The sequence below is a fragment of the Panthera tigris genome, chromosome X, assembly GCF_018350195.1.
Source record: "Panthera tigris isolate Pti1 chromosome X, P.tigris_Pti1_mat1.1, whole genome shotgun sequence".
Taxonomy (NCBI): Eukaryota; Metazoa; Chordata; class Mammalia; order Carnivora; family Felidae; genus Panthera; species Panthera tigris.
The window spans coordinates 36,086,861-36,107,098 of NC_056677.1; the positions used below are offsets into that span (position 1 = coordinate 36,086,861).

The following is a 20,238-nucleotide window of genomic DNA, read 5'->3' on the forward strand; positions in this document are numbered from 1 at the left end:
CAAGTGGGGGAGGGGCAGAGAGAGGAGGAGACACAGAATCCGAAGCAGGCTCCAGGCTCTGAGCTATCGGCACAGAGCCCGATGTGGGGCTCGAGGTCACAAACCGTGAGATCATGACCTGAGCCAAAGTCGGACGCTTAACTGACTGAGCCACCCAGGTGCCCCCCGAGCTTTACTTTCGAGCACAGGACTCTGGTGGTGGGGGTGAGAATGCTGAGATTCCACATTCCACCAGCTCCCTGAGGCTACTGCTCCTGGTGGTCTCTCTAGTTCTGGGAGACACTCCTGAGTAGTGAGTCCTGAGTCCTGCTGGGTTTGAGAAACCTCAGCCAGGTTCTGGAAATGACCTACAGACATGCTGTCTGAGTTGGTGGCTATCACAGCCTCAACCCCAAAGCCAGGATTCTAGCCTTGCTGTAGTGAAAGACCCTCTCTCCACAGTCTGTTTTTGGGTCATCTGCCATCAGCCACTCCAAAGGAAGGAAGTGAGCAGCCTGCATTTTGGGAAAAACATCATTATTTTAAGCTGTCCTGTCCCTTCCCCACCTCTCTAAGTTATATAACACGTCCTTGTTGAAAATGCTGATAATGCTATTTGGGTGGCAGGAAGCCAATTTCTGGCTGCATGTCGCTTGGGGGCTGGGGCTGGGGTCAGGGTGGGAGGTGGGGTCTGCGGAGGGTTTAAGGAGAGAAAGGGGACAGGCAGATGGAGAGGCCAAGGCCTGGGGATAAAGCCGATTGGTGTGTCAGCAAAATCTGTCACTGGCTTTGGTGATTCGAAAGGCAGACACATTCTTTCATCTCTGTTGATCCTCATCTGATACAGGATTTTCCTGCCATTAAATCTGGAGAAAGAAAAATAAGCGCTCAAACCTGCACAAGCAAGTATTCCTCCTCGACTCCTGCTCACCACCCCACCACCCCTTTACTCTGTCGGACCATTTTTAGCATCTGTGGCTGCGGGACTCCGGAGATGGATGGGCTGGGGGAGCCGAAGGGCACCTCTGAGGAGGAGCAGGACCAGGCACACCCCCAGGACAGTAAGCAACATTTGGGGACTATTCACGAATGTTTCTTTGCAGAGGTTTCCGCTCTGGCCATTTGCTTGCTGGGTTGTCAGTGAGTCCATCTGTGTTGCTGTCAGGGTTTTAGTCTGACCAAGGGTTTCCGAACAGATCCAAGCTGTCAGGGCGGGGGGAGCTTCTGATTGGCTGTTGTTACTGGTTTCTCTTAACTCGACACCAAGGTGAATGGGGAGACATGAGTGTGAGGAAGAAGAGGGCAAAGGCAGGGCATTCAGGAGGAAGTGTGGAGGTGTGGGGAGGGGTCTGTGTGTCCTGGTTCTCAAGGGAACCCTCATGGGCACTCGGTGACCTGTGCTGTCTCCCCTCAGGTAGGGCTTCCACAGCTGGGTGGTTCTAAGCCACCAGGTGCGTGAAAGGCCACGGGATGCTGGTGCTGCTGCTGCATGGTGAGTTCCAAGGCCTGCTCCTTCTTGACCCCCAGCAGACAGCTGCCAGTGGGTGCAGGGGTTGGCAAGCCCATAGAAGATTCTAGAAGATGCATGGAAATCACAGGGCTTCTGCCCAAGGAGCTTGGTCTTCAAGTGGCTTCCATGGAAGATGTACATGGACACCAGTTCTGATTAGGTGTCACTGAACTGTGATCATGGGGGAGGGATTGGAAAATGAGATAAAACAGAGCAGGTGGTGGGTTTTGTTTGTTTAAATATAAAGATTCCTGGGGCACCTGGGGGGCTCAGTAGGTTGAGTGTCAGACTCTTGATTTTGGCTCAGGTCATGATCTCACGGTTTGTGGGACAGAGCCCTGCATCAGGTTCTGTGCTGACAGTGTGGAGTCTGCTTGGAATTTTCTGTCTCTGTCTCTGTCTCTGTCTCTGTCTCTGTCTCTCTCTCCCTTTCTCTCTCTGCCCCTCTCCCACTCACGCTCTCTCTCTCTCAAGAGAGATAAACATTAAAACCCCCCCACAAAATTCCTGAGCCATATATATAAAATAGCCTTTTGGTGATTTTCAATTTCAGATATGAATTCATTGGTGTAATCACCAAAAAGTACAGTGGTTTTCTAATCATATTATTTTAAGCTCATTTAGTTAAGAAAAAATCTCTTAAACCATCTTCCTAAAGGAAGAAGAACAAATGAAAATAGGGGTGCCTGGGTGGCTCAGTTGGTTAAGCATCCGACTCAGCTCAGCTTAAGCAACCAACTCACGGTTTGTGAGTTCAAGCCCTGCATCAAGCTCTGTACTGACAGTGTGGAGTCTGCTTGGGATTCTGTGTCTCCCTTTCTTTCTGCCCCTCCCCTGATCACGCTCTCTCTCTCTCAAAAATGAATTAAACATAAAAATTTTAAAAAAAGAAAAAATGAGAGTATGTTGGAATTGTGGGATTATGGGTGATGAAACATTTTGCCCAAGTTTTTTAGTCCTATTGTTATGTGGGTTTTAATATAACCAGAAGACTCATCACAAAGATTTTTTTCCCCACCTCTATAGCCCCACCTGCTCAAATCTGAGATTGCCCAAGGAAAAAATCCCTTGATAAATTCTGCAGTAAAGAATCCTATACAAACAATCTGTTTTTTCTGACCCTCGGGTGAATGTAATTATTTGAGGTCATAACTACCTATGTAATAGACTTCTGTGTGCAGCGCTGGCAGAGAAAATTTACCAGATAATTCTAAAATGGTAGCAATAGAATTTTCTTACCCTTTAGTTCACTGTTTCAAAAAGTAGACCTTGCTCTAGTCAATGGAATCAACAGGTACATCTTGTTTATATCTTCAATACACTCAAGGGATATTATGAAGGATATAACTGCATAGCTTTTGTCCTTGAGAAACTTCTATTCCTTTGTGAGAGATCCAATAAATAAATGAGAAAACAAATTGGAACAAGGTGCAGGGAACACTATGATAAATAGGACATGACTCTCTACCTCGAGGAGCCTCCAAAGGACAGAGGTTGACATTTATATAAATACGAACAGCCAGCTCCTTGCCATTTCTCCTACCTAGAAAGGATATGAAGTTTGATTGACTCATTGGGACAGAATGTTTGCTTCTAAGAGCCAATATGATTTTAAATGTGTACCGAAAGCTCTCCTGTTCCTGACAGAATGCAGACCGTATTCATAGCCTGTGCACTGCAAAACAGGAACTGTTCCTGCTGCCGCAGAAACCCGAAATACATCCCGACTTCTTGTGACAAGTTGGAGAGCTTAGCGGTGACATCATTTGCTAACAATAGATGCACTTAAAATTAATGACCCTCTCCACATCCCCTGGCGCTTTAATTTAAAACACACTCAGCAGCACAGACAATATTACTCTGACTACAAGTCACAGGATTATGAACGACGTGTTCCCGAGATGCAGGCAGGGATAGGGTTCTACCTCCTTAGCTAGAAAAAAAAAATGATTAAATGAGCCTGACAAAACAAGGTCGTGGTAGAATCAGAAGGGGCTCACAGCAGGGTAAATCTGGGACAAAACCCAAACAGAAATTCTCTGGACAGGAGGGTTGCCTGGAAGGGCCTCTCCCCTCCCCCATGTGACACCCTTCAGGGTCCTCCTGCTGTCCACAGCTTAATATCCCGATTCCTTAACTCACTTTACGGGATTCTTCACCAATGGCGTACTCTGCTGTCTCTAGAGTCTAAGACGCAGTAGGTGCTTAATAAGGATTTGTTTGTTCAATGGGTGAAGCCTCCCAGATTAGAACCATTACAATACCTGATAGAGGTCTTGCCCCTAAAAAATCTGTATGTATTTCAAAAACTCTTCAAACTCAATAATAAGACAACTCATTAAACATTTTTTTTCTTTTCATTAAGTAATCTCTATGCCCAACGTGGGGCTTGAATTCACGACCCCATGATCAAGTCACGTACTCCACCAACTGAGCCAGCCAGGTGCCCCTGAGACAACCCATTTTGAAAAAAATGGGACACCCATTTTGAATAGCTATTTCATCAGAGAAGATATACAAATAACTAATAAGCACATGAAAAGATGCTTAGCATCATTAGTCATTAGGGAGATGCAAATCAAAATCACAATGAGATACCACCTCACACCCAGGACGATGGCTAGAGTTAAGAAGACAATAGCAAGTGTTGGTGAGGATGTGGGGCAACTGAGGCATACACCTACCATATGACCCAGCAATTCCACTCCCAGGCACATGCTGAATGAAAACACAAGTCCACAACAAGACTGGCCCACAAACCCTTCCATCAGCTTTAGTCACTCGTGGACAGGTAAGACTTCACCTGGGGCGACTGAGCCGAAGTAGAGAGTAGGATGTGCAACTAACTGAGCCACCCAGGTGCCCCTGATTCCATTTATATGAAATTCTAGAATAGGCAAAACTAATCTATCATTCAGAAAGCATATCGGTGGTTGTCTGGAGCTGCGGATGGGGAGGGGACCGCTGCCAGAAGGACCCAAGGAAACTTTCTGGGTGGTAGGCATGTTCTAAATCGTGATTAGGGTGGTGGTTACATGGGTGTATATATTTGTTACACACTTAAAATGGGTACATTTTATTGTAAGTAAATTATACCTCAATCAACTTGGCTTAAAAGAAAAAAGAAGTCTGTAGGGGGAGGGCACCTGCACCCCAAAGAGAACAAATCCTTCACTAACGAGACTCAGGTGCTGTAGGGTGTAGGGCAGTATGCGTGTGAGGTTCTGAGTGCAGAGTAGTGCTCTCTGGATGGGGGTACTGGTTTGTTCATTATTCATTTTCCTATTGTTTAGTTTTGTTTTTAAATGTTTACTTATTTATTTTGAGAGACAGAGAGAGAGAGAGAGAGAGAGCACAAGTGGGGGGGGGGTGGTCAGAGAGAGGGGGAGACAAAGAATCCCAAGCAGGCTCCTTGCTAACAGCGCAGAGCCAGATGCAGGGCTTGAACACCCAACTTGTGAGATCATGACTTGAGCTGAAACCAAGAGCCAGACCCTTAACCGACTGGGCCACCCAGGTGCCCCTCATTCCCCTGTTGTTGAGCATTTGTTTTCAGTTATCAATATTGGGGCGATTATCAATATTTATGCCCGGAGGCCTCTGTGTGGGCCTTGTGTTCTAGAACTCAGATGGGACAGCTCTCTACCCTAAGATCCACAGGGCCTGTGAGGCTGTCAGCAGACCACCTTTCCTGAGACAAACTGATTTCTCCATCTCCCAGGACTTTCATTAGCAAAGTGCAGGGTGAATCCATGATCCTTTCTTTACTGTCACAAAGGGTACCTTTGCAGTATGAGAAGGAAGTTCTGGGGTTACTGTGAGATCAGAGGTCACGTGATGGTCTCCCCCACTTGCCTTTCTGGTTCCCCCCGCCCCTTTTGTTTTGAAACTCCAGAACTGGGGGTGCCTGGGTGGCTCAGTCGGTTAAGTGTCTGACTTCAGCTCGGGTCATGATCTTGCGGTTTGTGAGTTCGAGTCCCGCGTCAGGCTCTGTGCTGACAGCTCAGAGCCTGGATCCTGCTTCAGATTCTGTGTGTCCCTCTCTCTCTTCCCCTCCCTAGCTTGCACTCTGTCTCTCTTTCTCTCTCTGTCTCAAGAATAAATAAACATTCAAAAATTAGAAAATCCAGCACTGGGTCCTGGCCTGAGGAGCACTGGCCGGGAGTAGGATGAAAATGACTTCTGGAGCCAAAGTGGCTGACTAGATTTTGCTGAAAGCAGAAAATTGACCATATTTTCCCTTGCTATTTTGGTTTCATGAGGCACAAGTTCTTTGAAAACAATGGGAATCAAGAAATGCTTCCAACTCAGCCTGTGGTTGGAAACTCCATGAGTAACTGTTCTCCTAGCAAACCTCGAGGGGGAAAAGCGCATATCCGAAAAGCCGAGGACCTATGAAGGAGAAATTCCTCAGCTGGCCTGCATTAAGACATCATTCTGTGGGCCATCCGAGCCCAGCCATCACTGGTTCCCTGCAGCTTGGGGGCTGGCCAGCACGTCAGACCATGACACAAAAGCAGGGACCCCCTTCTGGTATTTGCCCAGTTTCAGGGACACTTTGTAACTTAAAAAAAAAGCTGTTTTAGGGGCACCTGGGTGGCTCAGTCGGTTAAGCGGCCGACTTCGGCTCAGGTCATGATCTCACGGTCCGTGAGTTCAAGCCCCGCGTCCGGCTCTGTGCTGACAGCTCAGAGCCTGGAGCCTGTTTCAGATTCTGTGTCTCCCTCTCTCTGACCCTCCCCTGTTCATGCTCTATCTCTCCCTGCCTCAAAAATAAATACAATGTTTAAAAAAAAAAAACAAACCTGTTTTTATTTAGTTTTGAGAGAGAGAGAGAGCGAGAGAAATAAAGAGAAGGAGCAGGGTAGGGGCAGAGAGAGGGAGACAGAGGGTCCAGAGCAGGCTGTGGGCTGACAGCAGCGAGCCTGATGCGAGGCTCAATCTCATAAACCATGAGATCATGACCTGAGCTGAAGTTGGACGCTCAACTGACTGAGCCACCCAGGCGCTCCATTTCCTTTATTGAACTAAAATCCACGGAACATAAAATTAACAATGAACCATTTTAAAGTGTACAGTTCAGCAGCATTTAACACATTCACAGTGTTGTGTGACCATCTCCTCTATCTACTTCCAAGACATTTTCATCACTGTGAAAGGAAACCCTGTACCTATTAAGCAGCCACTCCCACTCTACAAGCGGTAGAACCCACCCCCCACCTCCCAGCCCCTGGCAACCACTAATCTACTTTCTGTCTCAGTGGATTTGCCTATGCTGAGTATTTCACGTAAATGGAATCATACAATGTGTGGTCTGTGCATCTGGCCGCTTTCACCTAGCATAATGTTTTCAAGGTAGTGTGTATCACTACCTCATTCCTTTTAATGCCAAAATAATATTTCACTGTGTGGATAGACCGCATTTTGTTTATCCATTCATCTGTCGATGGACGTTTGTTTCCAGCTTTGGGCTATTGTGAGTAATGCTGCAATGAACATTTGTGTGCAAGTATTTGTTAGAACGCCTACTTTCAATTCCTTTGGGTATATACCCAGGAGTGGAATTGCTGGGGCATACGGTCATTCTAGGTTGCACCTTGCAACATTTTATATACCACGCAGATAAATCCCATTTTTGTAAAGTCGGTCCACGTAGACCCCTGGTTTTTTGACTTGGGCTGTATATTGGAATCATCCGTGGAGCTTTAGCAGCACCAATGATTATTTCGACCCGCTGAAGATTTGGATTTAATTGGTATAGTGTACAGCCTGAGTATTGCGAGTTAGTTGAAAGCTCATCGGGTGATTCTGATGTGCAGCCCAGGTGGAGAACCATTCTAGACTCTTCCTTGAAGTCTACTTGTAATAACTTCACTATTTCTGCATCTCGGCTTCCTCATCTGAAACGGGCAGACCATTATGAGGAACAGATGAGTTGAAATGTTTGAAACAGCTGTGAAAACATGGGAGCAAGCTAATCGGCCCATCTGTTCCTCATAATGGTCTGCCCGTTTCAGATGAGGAAGCTGAGATGTAGAAAGCTTGTCTGAGGTTAAAGCAAAACAGAACACTCCAAAAAAGCAGTACAAGAGACCAGGGATGAAAGGCAGTGTCATCAAAATTTATGAGAGAACTAGAGAGGCCGTGCCCTCAGAATGAGTGTTTCCAGACTGAATGGAAAGCCCCACATGTGTATCCCAGGGCTGTGATGGAGGCTGGCTGGGCAGAGGCCAGTCCTGAGCTCAGGCCAGTTTCACCGAATTTCTCATCTTCCTCTCCTAACCTCAGACTGGGAATGAAGGCAGTGAAACCTTTTCAGATTTCCACATGGATCCTTCCCAAAAACACTGGCATGAGAAGAAAAATTGCTAAGCAACTGCCAATGAGTTTTGACATTCTCTTCTCACAAACTGTGATCTTTATTTTAATTTGGCACATGTTTTTCTGACCAAGGTATCCCCATGGAACTCAGCTCTAGACAGCGAGGAGATTTGTCTTTGGAATAATCACTGCTGATTCCAGGAGAGGCCTCTTTTCATTTGCATGTGGAAAAATCAGGAATGGCCTAAACAAATTTTCATTATGTTTTCTACATATCATGGCAATGAATAGCAAGGAGCTTCCTTTTGGCTCTTGAGGCTCATGCCTGGTCCTGAATTTGAGTAGCTTTCTCTTAAAAAAAAAACAAAAAACACATTCATTTATTTATTTTAAGAGAGAGAGAGAGAGAGAGGATCCCAAGCAGGCTCTGTGCTGACAGCGCAGAACCTGATGTAGGACTCGATTAAGAGTCGGATGTTTAACTGACAGCCACCCAGGCTCCCTGAACGGTTTTCTGTCTTTTGTTTTGGGTTTTCTCTCTCTCTTTTTTTTTTTAAACATTTATTTGTTATTAAGAGACAGAGAGAGAGATTATGAGCATGGGAGGGGCACAGAGAGGAGACACAGAATCCGAAGCAGGCTCTAGGCTCTGAGCTGTCAGCACAGAGCCCGACGAGGGACTCAAACTCACAGACCGCGAGATCATGACCTGAGCTGAAGTCGGATGCTTAACCGACTGAGCCACCCAGGCGCCCCTGGGTTTTCTCTTTTAAGGTTAAGAGTTCATGATGTTCTTTGGGGAAAGGAGGAGATGGTACTAGAGAGATTAGGGGACCTGTTTTACTTAGGATGTTGTTTAGGAATCTTATTGCAAAGCACAGAACCTGCCTAAGGTATCACTGGAGCCAAGAAAGGGTTTATTCAGCGATAGTGTTCCCAGTCTTCCTAGTTGGAGGCCCACTGCCCAGAGCATTCCTCAACAAGGGAGTGGGGCAGCTCTAGCAAAGACCCTGAAGCAACCACCACTGGTTGGCACATGCAGCGGCTCATGGGCATCATGCTGGGCGCTGGGTGCCAGAAATTCCACCATGGGAGCCTGCAAGCCAGACGCCTCTGCCATCATCCTGGCCAGAAAATGGTTTCTGCCTGGCATTTACTTCTGAATCCAAGTGTCCCTGTGTGTGTCTGATCGACGAAACTAGGTCACATGCTTGGGCCCTAACTGCAAGGGAAGTAAGGAAAGAGAATTTCCGGCTTCTATCTTCAGGAGGCAGGACTTACAAGGTAGGAAATTCCCTAAGTGTAGAAAGAGTATTTAAAAGGTGGTCGGTAGCTAGAAACAGTATCACTACTAGCAGAGGTGGTTTGGCCGCAGGGAACAGAAATCCATTTGTCCACGTAGGTGGTTTGAATGGGTTTCTGAAATGGACACAGGGAAATGTCATAGAAACAGCTATAGCAGGGTCTTAACGGGACTAGAGAGCTGGCTAGCAACTTCCTACTCTTCCTACTCTCCATTTCTGTGATTCTCACCTTGGGTTTCATCCTCTGTCGGCCCACCAGCTTCCTCCCCTTGCCCTCGACTACTGCTCCCTTAGAACTTTGACCTGCACGTGGCTTTGGTATAAACCCTAGCCCCAGTGCTATACAGGTTGGTGCTCACATGATCTCACTGCATGTTCCATGTTCGTTGAAGGTGGTGGGGGTGGTGGTGGGGATTGTTGAATGAATCTGATTGGCTCTGCTTAGGTCAAATGTTTATCTGCAGTCCAAACAGCTGTGTCTGGGAGGAAGCGGCAGAGACACATGGGGCTCTGACTGGGGTATTTTTTTCTAAGAGGTGGTGTTTGGCAACAGCTGCTGTCCAGTCACGGAAAATGCCAGCCAGAAGGGGCCCCCAAAGGGCAGGAAGTGCCGGCCCTTCAGTTTACAGTTAAAGAGACGGAAGCTCAGAGAGGCTAGGTGTGTGGGGTGGGGGATCGCACTGCATAGCGGAAAGACAAAAACCAAAGCGTGGTGTTATTTAACCACCCTGAAACTCAGTTTCCTCCTTTGGGAGAAAAAGGGAATAATACCTTGCAGGTTGTCATATTAAAATGAAAAAAATGTAGCAGGCTTAGTTTTGAGCAAACACTAATTAAAAAGTTAGGTGTTATAAGGCCAAAAGAGACCCATAAAATTTGATTACTTTGAATTGCTTTATACATGCTCATATCACCCAAATAACTTGTTCTGTTGAGCTCCCAGGGCCACTGCCATGAGCTGTTCTAGGACTGCATAGAAGTAAAATCCTATAGTATGTGCCCTTTTTAAAAAGTGTTTGTTTATTTATTTATTTATTTATTTTGAGACAGAGAGAGAGAGAGAGAGAGAGAGAGAGAGAGAGAATTAGAGCATGAGCAGGGGAGGGGCAGAGAGAGAGGGAGATACAGAATCCCAAGCAGGCTCTGCCCTGTCAGTACAGAGCCCGATGCAAGGCTCAGTCTCACGAGCCGTGAGATCATGACCTGAGCCAAAATCGAGAGTTGGATGCTTAACCTACTGAGCCACCCAGGCGCCCCCTAAAGTATGTACTCTTTTGTGTCAAGTTTCTTTGGCTCAACATGATGTTTTTGTTTGTATCAATAGTTTGTTCCTTTTTATTGCTGAGTAGTATTCTGTATGAATATATTGTAATTTATTTTTCTACTGTTGGGTAATTTCCAATTTTTATCTATTATGAATAAGCCACCATGAACATTCTTGTCTAATCTTTATGTGGACCTTTCTTTTATTTCTCTTGGGTGAATACCTAGGAATGGAATTGCAGAGTCATGGGTGGGCATATGTTTAACGTTAATAGACACTGCCAAAGTTTTGCAAAGTTATTGAACTCTTTTCCACTCCCACCAACAATGTAGGAGAATCCCATTGTTCTACATGGTTGCCACCATTTGGCAAAGGTTGTCAGTCTTTTTAGCCATTCTAGTGGGCGTCTAGAGAATCTCATTGTGGTTTTAATTGGCGCTTCCCTAATGGCTAATGATATTGAGCACCTTTTCATGTACTTGGTGGCTACTTAATATATTCTTTTGTAAAGTGTTCAAGTCTTTTACCCATTTTTATCTAGCTGTCTTTTCATTATTCGTTTGTAGTTATTTTTATATTCTGTATATAAGTCATATATAATGTATATATGTGTGTGTATATATATATATACACACACACATACACAAACTATAGTATACACATATATACACAAACTGTGTATATATAGTACATATATATGTACATATATATATGTACTATATATATATATACACATACACACACACACACACACATACACAAACTGTAGTACTTAATCTCTTTTTTTAAAAACAGCTTTATTGGGGATGACTGAGTGGCCCCCACTCAATTGGTTGAGTGTCCGACTTCAGCTCGGGTCATGATCCCATGGTTCATGGGTTGGAGCCCCGCACTGGGCTCTGTGCTGACAGCTCAGAGCGTGGAGCCTGCTTCGGATGCTGTGTCTCCTTCTTTCTCTTCCCCTCCCCCACTCTCTCTCTCTCTCTCTCTCTCTCTCTCTCTCTCACACACACACACACACACACACACATACTCTCTCTCTCTCTCAAAAATAAGTAAACGTTAAAAACAGCTTTATTGACATATAAGCGACATCTAATAAACAATGTATTTAAAGTGTACTCTTGTGAAACCATTAGCACAATCAAGATAAATACCATATCCATTACCCTCAAGATTCATGCCCCTGTATAACCTCTCCTTCCTGCCCCCTCCCTACCTCCTGACCCATCCCCAGGCAACTACGGGTCTTTCTGTTACTATAGAATAATATTTATGTAAGTGGAATCATATAGTATGTACCTTTTTTTTGTTTGGCTTCTTTCACTCAGCAGAGTTAACTTGAGATTCCTCTATGTTGCATTTCTTTTTATGTCCATTTCTTTTTATCACCCAGTAGTATTCCATTGTGTGGATACATCATAATTTGTTTACCTGTTCAACCTTGGTGGGTGTTTGTGTGGTTTCCAGTTTAGGGTTATTATGAATAAAGCTGTTGTGATCGGTCATCCCCAAGTCTTTAGTATGGACATATGCTTTTATTTCCCTAGGCTTAGAATGGATGGATCAGAAGGTAGGTGTATGTTTAACTTTTAAAGAAACTGCCACGTTGTTTCCAATGTGGTTGTACCATTTCACACTCCCACCAGCAGTGTAAGAGGGTCCCAGTTATTCCATATGCTCTCTAACACTTGTTATGTCAGTCTTTCTAATTTTAGTCATTCTAATAGGATGCAATTCTAATTTGGATTTCCCTAACAATGAATGATGTTGACCATATTTTCTTGTGTTTATTTGCCTTCTGTATATCTTTTTTTGATGAAGTGTTTCTTCACCTATTTTGCCAATTTATTAATTAGGTTATCTGTTTTCTTATTATTGAGTTTTAAGAGTTCTTTATATATTTTGGGTACAAGTCCTTTATGAGATACATACAGAGAAAATATACAGATGTGTTCTCCCAGTCTGTGGTCTGTATTTTCATTCTCTTAACAATGTCTTTCAAAGAGTAGAATTTGTTTTTATTTTAATATAGCCTAAGTTAATACTTTCTTCTTTTTTTTAATTAAATTTTTTTTTAATGTTTATTTTTGAGAGAGCATGAACGAGCAGGGGAGGGGCAGAGAGAGAGGGTGATACCGAACCCAAAGCAGGCTCCAGGCTCTAAGCTGTCAGCATAGAGCCCTACATGGGGCTTGAACTCACGAGCTGTGAGCTCATGACCTGAACCGAAGTTGAACACTTAATGCACTGAGCCACCCAGGTGCCCCCCAGCATTTTATTATTTTTTTTAAAAAGTTTATTTATTTATTTTTATGTGAGCACGTGCACACATGCAAGTTGAGGAGGGGGAAGAGAGAGAGAGAGAGAGAGAGAGGGAGGAAGGGAGGGAGGGAGGGAGAGGGAGAGAGAATCCCAAGGAGACTCCATACTGTCAGCACAAAGCCCAATATTGGGCTCAATCTCACCAACTGTAAGATCATGACCTGAGATGAAGTCAAGAGTCAGACACTTAACCAACTGAGCCACCCAGGCACCCCTCCAGCACTTTAAAAGATATAATTCTTGGGGTACCTAGCTGGCTCAGTTGGTAGAACATGCAGTTCTTAATCTTGGGGTCATGACTTTGAGCACCACATTAGGCATAGAGTTTACTTAATAAAAACAAATTTAAAAATATATAATTCTGTTGTCTTATGGTCTCTGTTGTTTCCGATAAGAAGTCAGTCATCATTTTTATTGTTGTGTACTCTATATAATGTCTTTATTCTTTGGATGCTTTAATGAATTTTCTGTCTTTGGTTTTCAGTAGTTTGACTATGATGTCCTTAGGAGTGTGTGTGTGTGTGTGTGTGTGTGTGATGTTATTTGGGGTTTGCTGGGCTTCTTGTTTTTAACTGAATTTTGAAAATTGTCTTCAATTATTTATCTGCTGTATTCTCTCCTCTGGGACTCCCAATACATGCATGTTAGTCTAATTGCTTGATATCCCACGGGTCATTGAAGCTCCCACCATATTTTTTCCAATCTTTTTTTTCTCTCTGTGCTTCATTTTGGGTAATTTATTTTTTAATTTTTTTTATTGTTTTTATTTTACTTTTGAGAGAGAGAGACAGAGTGTGAGCAGGGGAGGTGCAGAGAGAGAGGGAGACACAGAATCTGAAGTAGGCTCCAGGCTCTGGACAGCTTGCCAGCACAGAGCTTGATGTGAGGCTTGAACTCGTGAACTGTGAGATCATGACCTGAGCAAAAGTCAGACACTTAACCGACTGAGCCACTTAGGTGCCCCCATTTTGGGTAATTTCTATTGACATCTCTTAAAGTACATGAAATGTTTTCTTCTGCTATCTCTAATCTGCTATTTTTCTTATTCAATGATTTTTTAAGAAATTCAAATATTGTAGTATTATTTCAGTACTAAGATTTCCATTTGGTTAATTTTTAAAAATTTTATTAAATGTTTATTTATTTTGAGAGAGAGAGAGAGAGAGGAGAGAGAGAGAGAGACCGTGAAAAGAGGAGGGGCAAAGAAAGAGGGAAAGAATCCCAAGCAGGCTGCATGTTGTGAGCAGAGAGCCCCACACAGCCCCACACAGGGCTCTATCTCATGAACCGTGAGATGATGACCGGAGCCAAAATCAAGAGTCAGATGCTTAACCAACTGAGCCACCCAGGCGCCCCACATTGGGTTCATTTTTAGAGTTTCCATATGTCTTCTAAAATTCAAATTCCCCGTGTCTTCACCCATTATATCCACCTTTTCCTATAAATTCCTTGACATATTTATATTAAATTTTTGTTTGGTAATTCCAACATCTGGGCAGTCTCTGGGTCTGCCTCTATTAACTATTTTTTTCCCCTTTTGATAAATGTCACATTTTGCTACTTCTTCACATATCTAGTATTATTTGACTATATATAAGATATAGTAGTTATAAGAAATTCTAGATTCTCGTATCTTCCTTCGAAGAGTGTTGAATTTTGTGTGGCATTCAGTTAATTTACTGGCAGATCACCTTGATACTGGGGAGGCTTAGATTTAGGCTTTGTTAGGGTAGGCCTACCTAGTTCAGTTTTGCCCTTTGTCCTGAGAAATGGTCTTCACTCCTAAGGTGTGGCCCTTTGGGGTTTCACTGGAAAGCCTGAGGTATTTTACAAGCCCGTCTAACTTGGTGGACCTTGAACTCTTAATCTGTCTCCCATTACTGGGAAATTGCTGAAATCTTCATGTAGTTCTTTTGGCCTTGAGTTCTTGCCTCCTTGGAGTCACCCCACATATATGCACTTGAGGACTGAAACAAGGATCTAAGGGGAATATGTTTGCCAATTGTGTGGCTCCTTCTTTTTCATGTTTTCCCTCCTCAATTTCCAGCCACTGTGGCAGCTATATACTCTGACTTCTAACTTGTCAGCCTGATAAGACTCTTGCTTTCTGCTTGAGCTCTATTCCCTATCTGCAGCATGGACCTCAAAATGCCCTCCCTAAGAGGAAAAGGTCGTTTTCTTTTTTATTTTTCAAATTTATTTTTTTTAATTCCAGTATAGCTAACATACAATGTTATATTAGTTTCAGGTATAAGAGGAAAAGTCAGATAAATTGTGTCTTTACCTAGTTTGCTTCTCTCTCTCTTTTTATGTTTATTTTTCAGAGAGACAGAGAGCACGTGAGGGGCAGAGAGAGTAGGGGGACAGATGATCTGAAGCCAGCTCTGTGTTGACAGCAGACAGCCCAATGTAGGGCTTCTGAGAACCATGAGATCATAACCTGAGCCACAGTCAGATGCTTAACTGAGCCACCCAGGTGCCCCACCTAGTTTACTTCTCTTAAGGGTTGTATATACTCTGGTTGCCTATTTAGGTTGCTTTCCAGTGCCTTTAAACATTTTTTCTTTAAATATTTTCCCACAGTTTACACTAGCGATCAGCAGGAATGTTAGTCTGATACAAGCTACCCTGCCATTATTGCAAGCAGAACTCATACACTTAGTCTTTATATTGAGTAAACCAATACTGGCTTTTGGTTGTCTGTTCTGAGAACTTACTTGACTTAAATTTCACTAAGTAATCCAGTAAATTAGTAATTCCTAATGGTCTATCAACGTTTCAGAGGTTGAAAATAGGTCTGTAATAGTGACATCTTGAGTGTGTAAACTTTAAAAAAAACCTTTATAATCTATTTTCTGAAACAGGGAATACAATCACATGGTTCAATATTTAAGAGGTAAAAAAGATACACCATAAAAAGCTTTAGTCCCACCCCTCTTGCGTGTGTTTTTAAAAAATTGTCAGCTCCATTTTTTAATCTAATCCCTGTCATAATCCTAGGAATTCCTTGACAAAGAAGTTTGTTTTGTTTCATAAATAAATGATATCCTCCAGCAGGAATCATTACAGAGGAAGGCATCAATTCCATTTATTTCTGCAAACATTTCGTGTGCCCGGAACAATGTTAGCTATTGTGGAGTAGAAACGTGAGTCATACAGTTGAGAGTGCACTTCTCTTAATTAGAAAGGAGAAGAGAGTAGAATGAAGGACTATTTGTAAGGAAATCTGATGCCTTCTTCTTGACCCAGTTGGAAGAGTTGATAGAAAAAGGTCCCACCCCTGTCCAGCTGACGCCTGGAGTTAAGGTTATATTCTTGGCCCTGTCTCTCTAACAGGGTGTCTCTCTAGCCCAACTGCTGCCCTGTTTACAGCCAAGTTCAGCACAGGGTCCAAGAACCTTGCTGGAAGCTTGGTGTCTAGTTCACAGTTCTTAGGGAGAGGAAAAAGCTAAGTCAAGCCTCTGTAACTTCAGAATGTTGAACTAGCTACAGTTTACAACAGAAGGGTTGCTCAAAGGGCTGAGTGTTCTCCAGCCAAGTCTGAAAGAGCTGAACCCCTTCCTAGCAGCTGTAAAAACACGCCGTGTCCACAACAAATGTGCCGAAAAGACACCGGAAGCTGAACAAAACCACAGAGGCAGCAGCAAGAGTTCTGCGCACTCCTTGTGTGGCTACACCTTCAGGTTCCTACAGGGGCTGGGACTGGCAAGGCAGGGTAATGTGTACACAGTGGGAGGGACTGAATGGTAGGTCAGGGGTGTCTGTTAGCAATTTGGGAATACTGCTGAGGAGGAACAGAAATTATGAATATCAGTGGTCAGCTTTACATCTGGGTACCTTTGTTCCTCTGCAGGAATTTCAGATCGAGCACATTCCACCTGTGAGCCTCCCTTGGCCAGAAAATAAAACTTGCGCATCTTCCCTGCTGCCTTTTCCATTAGAACTCAAGATGGGGCTTGGGACCCCTGGCTACCATTCTGTTTTGGTGCAGGTGGCAAGCCTACTGGAGGGCTTTTGAAGTCTTTATCTGATCCTCCATTCAAATGCTCAGAACAGAATTAATTTTATAAGCACCATTCTTTCCCGTGATAATGTATAAAAGCCTTTAGAGGGCAAGGGATGGTGAATAAAAGTTAACTTCACAGTGTCCACAATTATTTTCTGAGATATGTAAGAAGTTCATTGTTAGTTTATTTAGTATGCTGTCCTTAGGGCTTAAATTTAGTGACTGTTCAAAAGAAAAAAAAAAAAAAAGATTGATAGGCTTCTCTTTCTTTCCCAACCTCCTGTTCCCTAACTCTCTCTTCTTCATGAGGCTTAATTTACTCAGTGGGTTTTGTTTCAGGAATTGAATTCTTATGGTGGGAGGGACTAGAGCAGCACCAATAAAAATATAATGCAGGCCACATATGTTTAAATTTTCTTTTCTCTTTAAAGTTTATTTATTTATTTTTGAGAGAGAGAAGAGAGTGAGTGAGCGGGGCAGGGGCAGAGAGACGGGAGATAGAGGATCCAAAGCAGGTTGTATGCTGACAGCAGAGAGCCCCATGTGGGGTTCAAACTCACAAACCGTGAGATCATGACCTGAGCTGAAGGCCGTCGCTTAACTAACTGGGCCACTTGGTGCCCCTTAAATTTTCTAAGTAGCCCCATTAAAAACTGTAAAAAGAAAAGGATGACATTAATTTTAATATTTCAGTTAACCAAATATATCTAAAATATCTTTTCAACGTGTAACCAATACAACAATTATTGATGAAACAATGTATCATTCTTTTTTTGGTACTAAGTCTTTGAGACCTGGTGTGTATTTCACACTTCCAGTACATCTCAATTCAGGATAGGCACATTTCAAATCTTCAGTAGCCACATGTGTCTGGTGACTACGGTATTGGGCAGTACAGGGCTAGAGCACAGGCCCTGGTGAAGCCCTCCAGGTCCCCCCTCTGCATGCAATGATCCCTCTAGGCTGAATTCCAGGAGAGCACCCAGTGATGTTACAGGCAGGAGAGGGTTCAGAATGGGGTCAGATGCCGGAATCCCAGCTGGGTTTTGCTGATAAAGACAACTGGAAAGCAAAGGGTAGGGCGGCGTGGGTGGGGAACGTGTGTTAAGGTCTGAGAACTGGGAGGAGGCCCTTCGAAGGGCACGGTTATGCAGGAGGTACGAGAACTTGGTGGAGGGCCGAACCCTGCCACACGGACAGGTGGGACCTTACCTGGGGCGACCCCTGAGCTGACGGCTGTTCCTTTTCTGTCTTCTCGCCCCCCACCCCACCTGCCAGCAGTAGTCCTCGGCCTGCCCAGCGCCTGGGCCGAGGAGGCGTGCACGCGCACCTGCCCCGCCGCCTGCGCCTGCAGCAGCACCGAGCGCGGCTGCTCCGTGCGCTGTGACCGCGCCGGCCTCCTGCGGGTGCCGGCCGAGTTTCCGTGCGAGGCAGCCTCCATCGACCTGGACCGGAACGGCCTGCGCTTCCTGGGCGAGCGGGCCTTCGGCACGCTGCCGTCGCTTCGCCGCCTGTCGCTGCGCCACAACAACCTGTCCTTCATCACGCCCGGCGCCTTCAAGGGCCTGCCGCGCTTGGCCGAGCTGCGTCTGGCGCACAACGGCGAGCTGCGCTACCTGCACGCGCGCACCTTCGCCGCGCTCAGCCGCCTCCGCCGCCTCGACCTGGCCTCCTGCCGCCTCTTCACGGTGCCTGAGCGCCTCCTGGCCGAGCTGCCCGCCCTGCGAGAACTCGCCGCCTTCGACAACCTGTTCCGCCGCGTGCCCGGCGCGCTGCGCGGCCTGGCCAACCTGACGCATGCGCACCTGGAGCGCAGCCGCATCGAGGCGGTGGCCTCTAGCTCGCTGCAGGGCCTGAGGCGCCTGCGCTCGCTGAGCCTGCAGGCCAACCGCGTCCGCGCCGTGCACGCAGGCGCCTTTCGCGACTGCGGCGCCCTGGAGCATCTGCTGCTCAATGACAACCTGCTGGCCGAGCTGCCTGCCGAAGCCTTCCAAGGCCTGCGCCGCCTGCGCACGCTCAACCTGGGCGGCAACGCGCTGGGCCTTGTGGGGCGCGCCTGGTTCGCCGACCTGGCAGAGCTTGAGCTGCTCTACCTGGATCGCAACAGCATCGCCTTTGTGGAGGAGGGCGCCTTCCAGAACCTCTCGGGCCTCCTTGCTCTGCACCTCAATGGCAACCACCTCACCGTGCTGGCCTGGGCTGCCTTCCAGCCTGGCTTCTTCCTGGGCCGCCTCTTTCTCTTCCGCAACCCGTGGCGCTGTGACTGCCGCCTGGAGTGGCTGCGGGACTGGATGGAGAGCTCCGGGCGCGTGGCCGACGTGCCGTGCGCCTCCCCAGGCTCCGTGGCCGGCCTGGACCTCAGCCAGGTGGCCTTTGCGCGCACTTCCGATGGCCTCTGTGTGGATCCCGAGGAGCTGAACTTCACCGCATCCAGTCCAGGCCCGTCCCCAGAGCCTGCGGCCACCACCGTGAGTAGGTTCAGCAGCCTCCTCTCCAAGCTGCTGGCCCCAAGGGCCCCGGTGGAGGAGGTGGCCAACACCACCGAGGGAACGCTCAACATCTCTCTGTCTGATAGCCTTCTCTCCGGTGGGGTCGTTGTTTTGGGCCACAGCACCTGGTTTCTCCTCGGCTCTGGTCTTCTGCTCATCGTGGTGTTTGTCCTACGCATGGACTGACCTTGCCTCACTGGGGTGGCCCAGATTGCCTTGGCCAGCGGAGGAAAGTTGAGTTAACTGGCTTGAGGTGTTTGTGGTGAGGGAAGAGGGGAACTGGATGGGGCAGGTGGTGAAAATTCCAGCCCAGGATGGAAGGGACAGTTTACTTCCAGAGATGGTCCTAGGAGGAGGAGAGCCCTGGGCAGTGCCACACCGGGATGGGGTGAAGGTGGGGAGAAGAATGGATTTATGCTCATGTCACCTGGGCATCAATTGGACAAGAGAAGCAAGAATGAACATGGGCCCTCCAGTGAGAAGATTAGGAATTGGAAGCTCTTAGGGCTACGGGGCTCTACCCCCATCCCTTGCCCCCATCTTCCAGGACACAGAGACTGCAGTGTCTGAATTAGAGTCAATCCAGTGGCTAAATACTAAGAACTGTGCTAGTTTTCCTGGCAGGACAGCCCATTAAGCCCAGTCCCTTTGTTTTCTACCACAATTGCCCTCCCCTTCCCCTAGGGGCAAGGGCCACTAGGATCCAGAAAGATGGACAGGACAGGAGAGAAGGGGGATGTGAGAGGAAGTTAGACTCGAGGGAGGTGGCCATGGTTCCTGGGGTCTGGAATGTGTTAAGAGGCATTGAAAACAAAGACCCGTTTCACTTACTCCACAATTATTCCCAGGGGTGGCCTTAGCCACAAAGCAACTTTAGGGCAGGGTAGGGGGGAAAAAAGAGGGGGAGCGGGTTTCTGTATACAAATAAATGGGTAAAATCCTAAGATTAAAAAAAGAAAAACGTTAAACAAGTTTTTGTACCTCAGGAGTTTTTTTTAGAGTCTTTCATATGCAAACATGCATTGTGAATCTCCAGGAAG

The 20,238-nt window shown here is 45.9% G+C and overlaps 1 protein-coding gene across 1 annotated transcript; it reads left to right on the forward strand.

Moving 5' to 3' along the window:
- The first annotated feature begins 886 nt into the window (after positions 1 to 886).
- Positions 887 to 20,013, forward strand: NYX (nyctalopin). The gene is made up of 3 exons (XM_042974562.1): positions 887 to 1,040; positions 1,394 to 1,471; positions 17,988 to 20,013. Exons 2-3 carry the CDS (start codon positions 1,450 to 1,452, stop codon positions 19,382 to 19,384), a joined length of 1,419 nt encoding a protein of 472 aa, XP_042830496.1. The 5' UTR covers positions 887 to 1,040; positions 1,394 to 1,449; the 3' UTR covers positions 19,385 to 20,013.
- The last annotated feature ends 225 nt before the right edge of the window (positions 20,014 to 20,238 follow it).

Bases quoted from the DNA above. Each gene is read 5' to 3' on its own strand.
- NYX (XM_042974562.1), top strand. From the start codon at position 1,450: ATGCTGGTGCTGCTGCTGCATG. The intron at 1,472-17,987 runs GTGAGTTCCAAG...CCCACCTGCCAG, and splicing joins GCTGGTGCTGCTGCTGCATG to CAGTAGTCCTCGGCCTGCCC.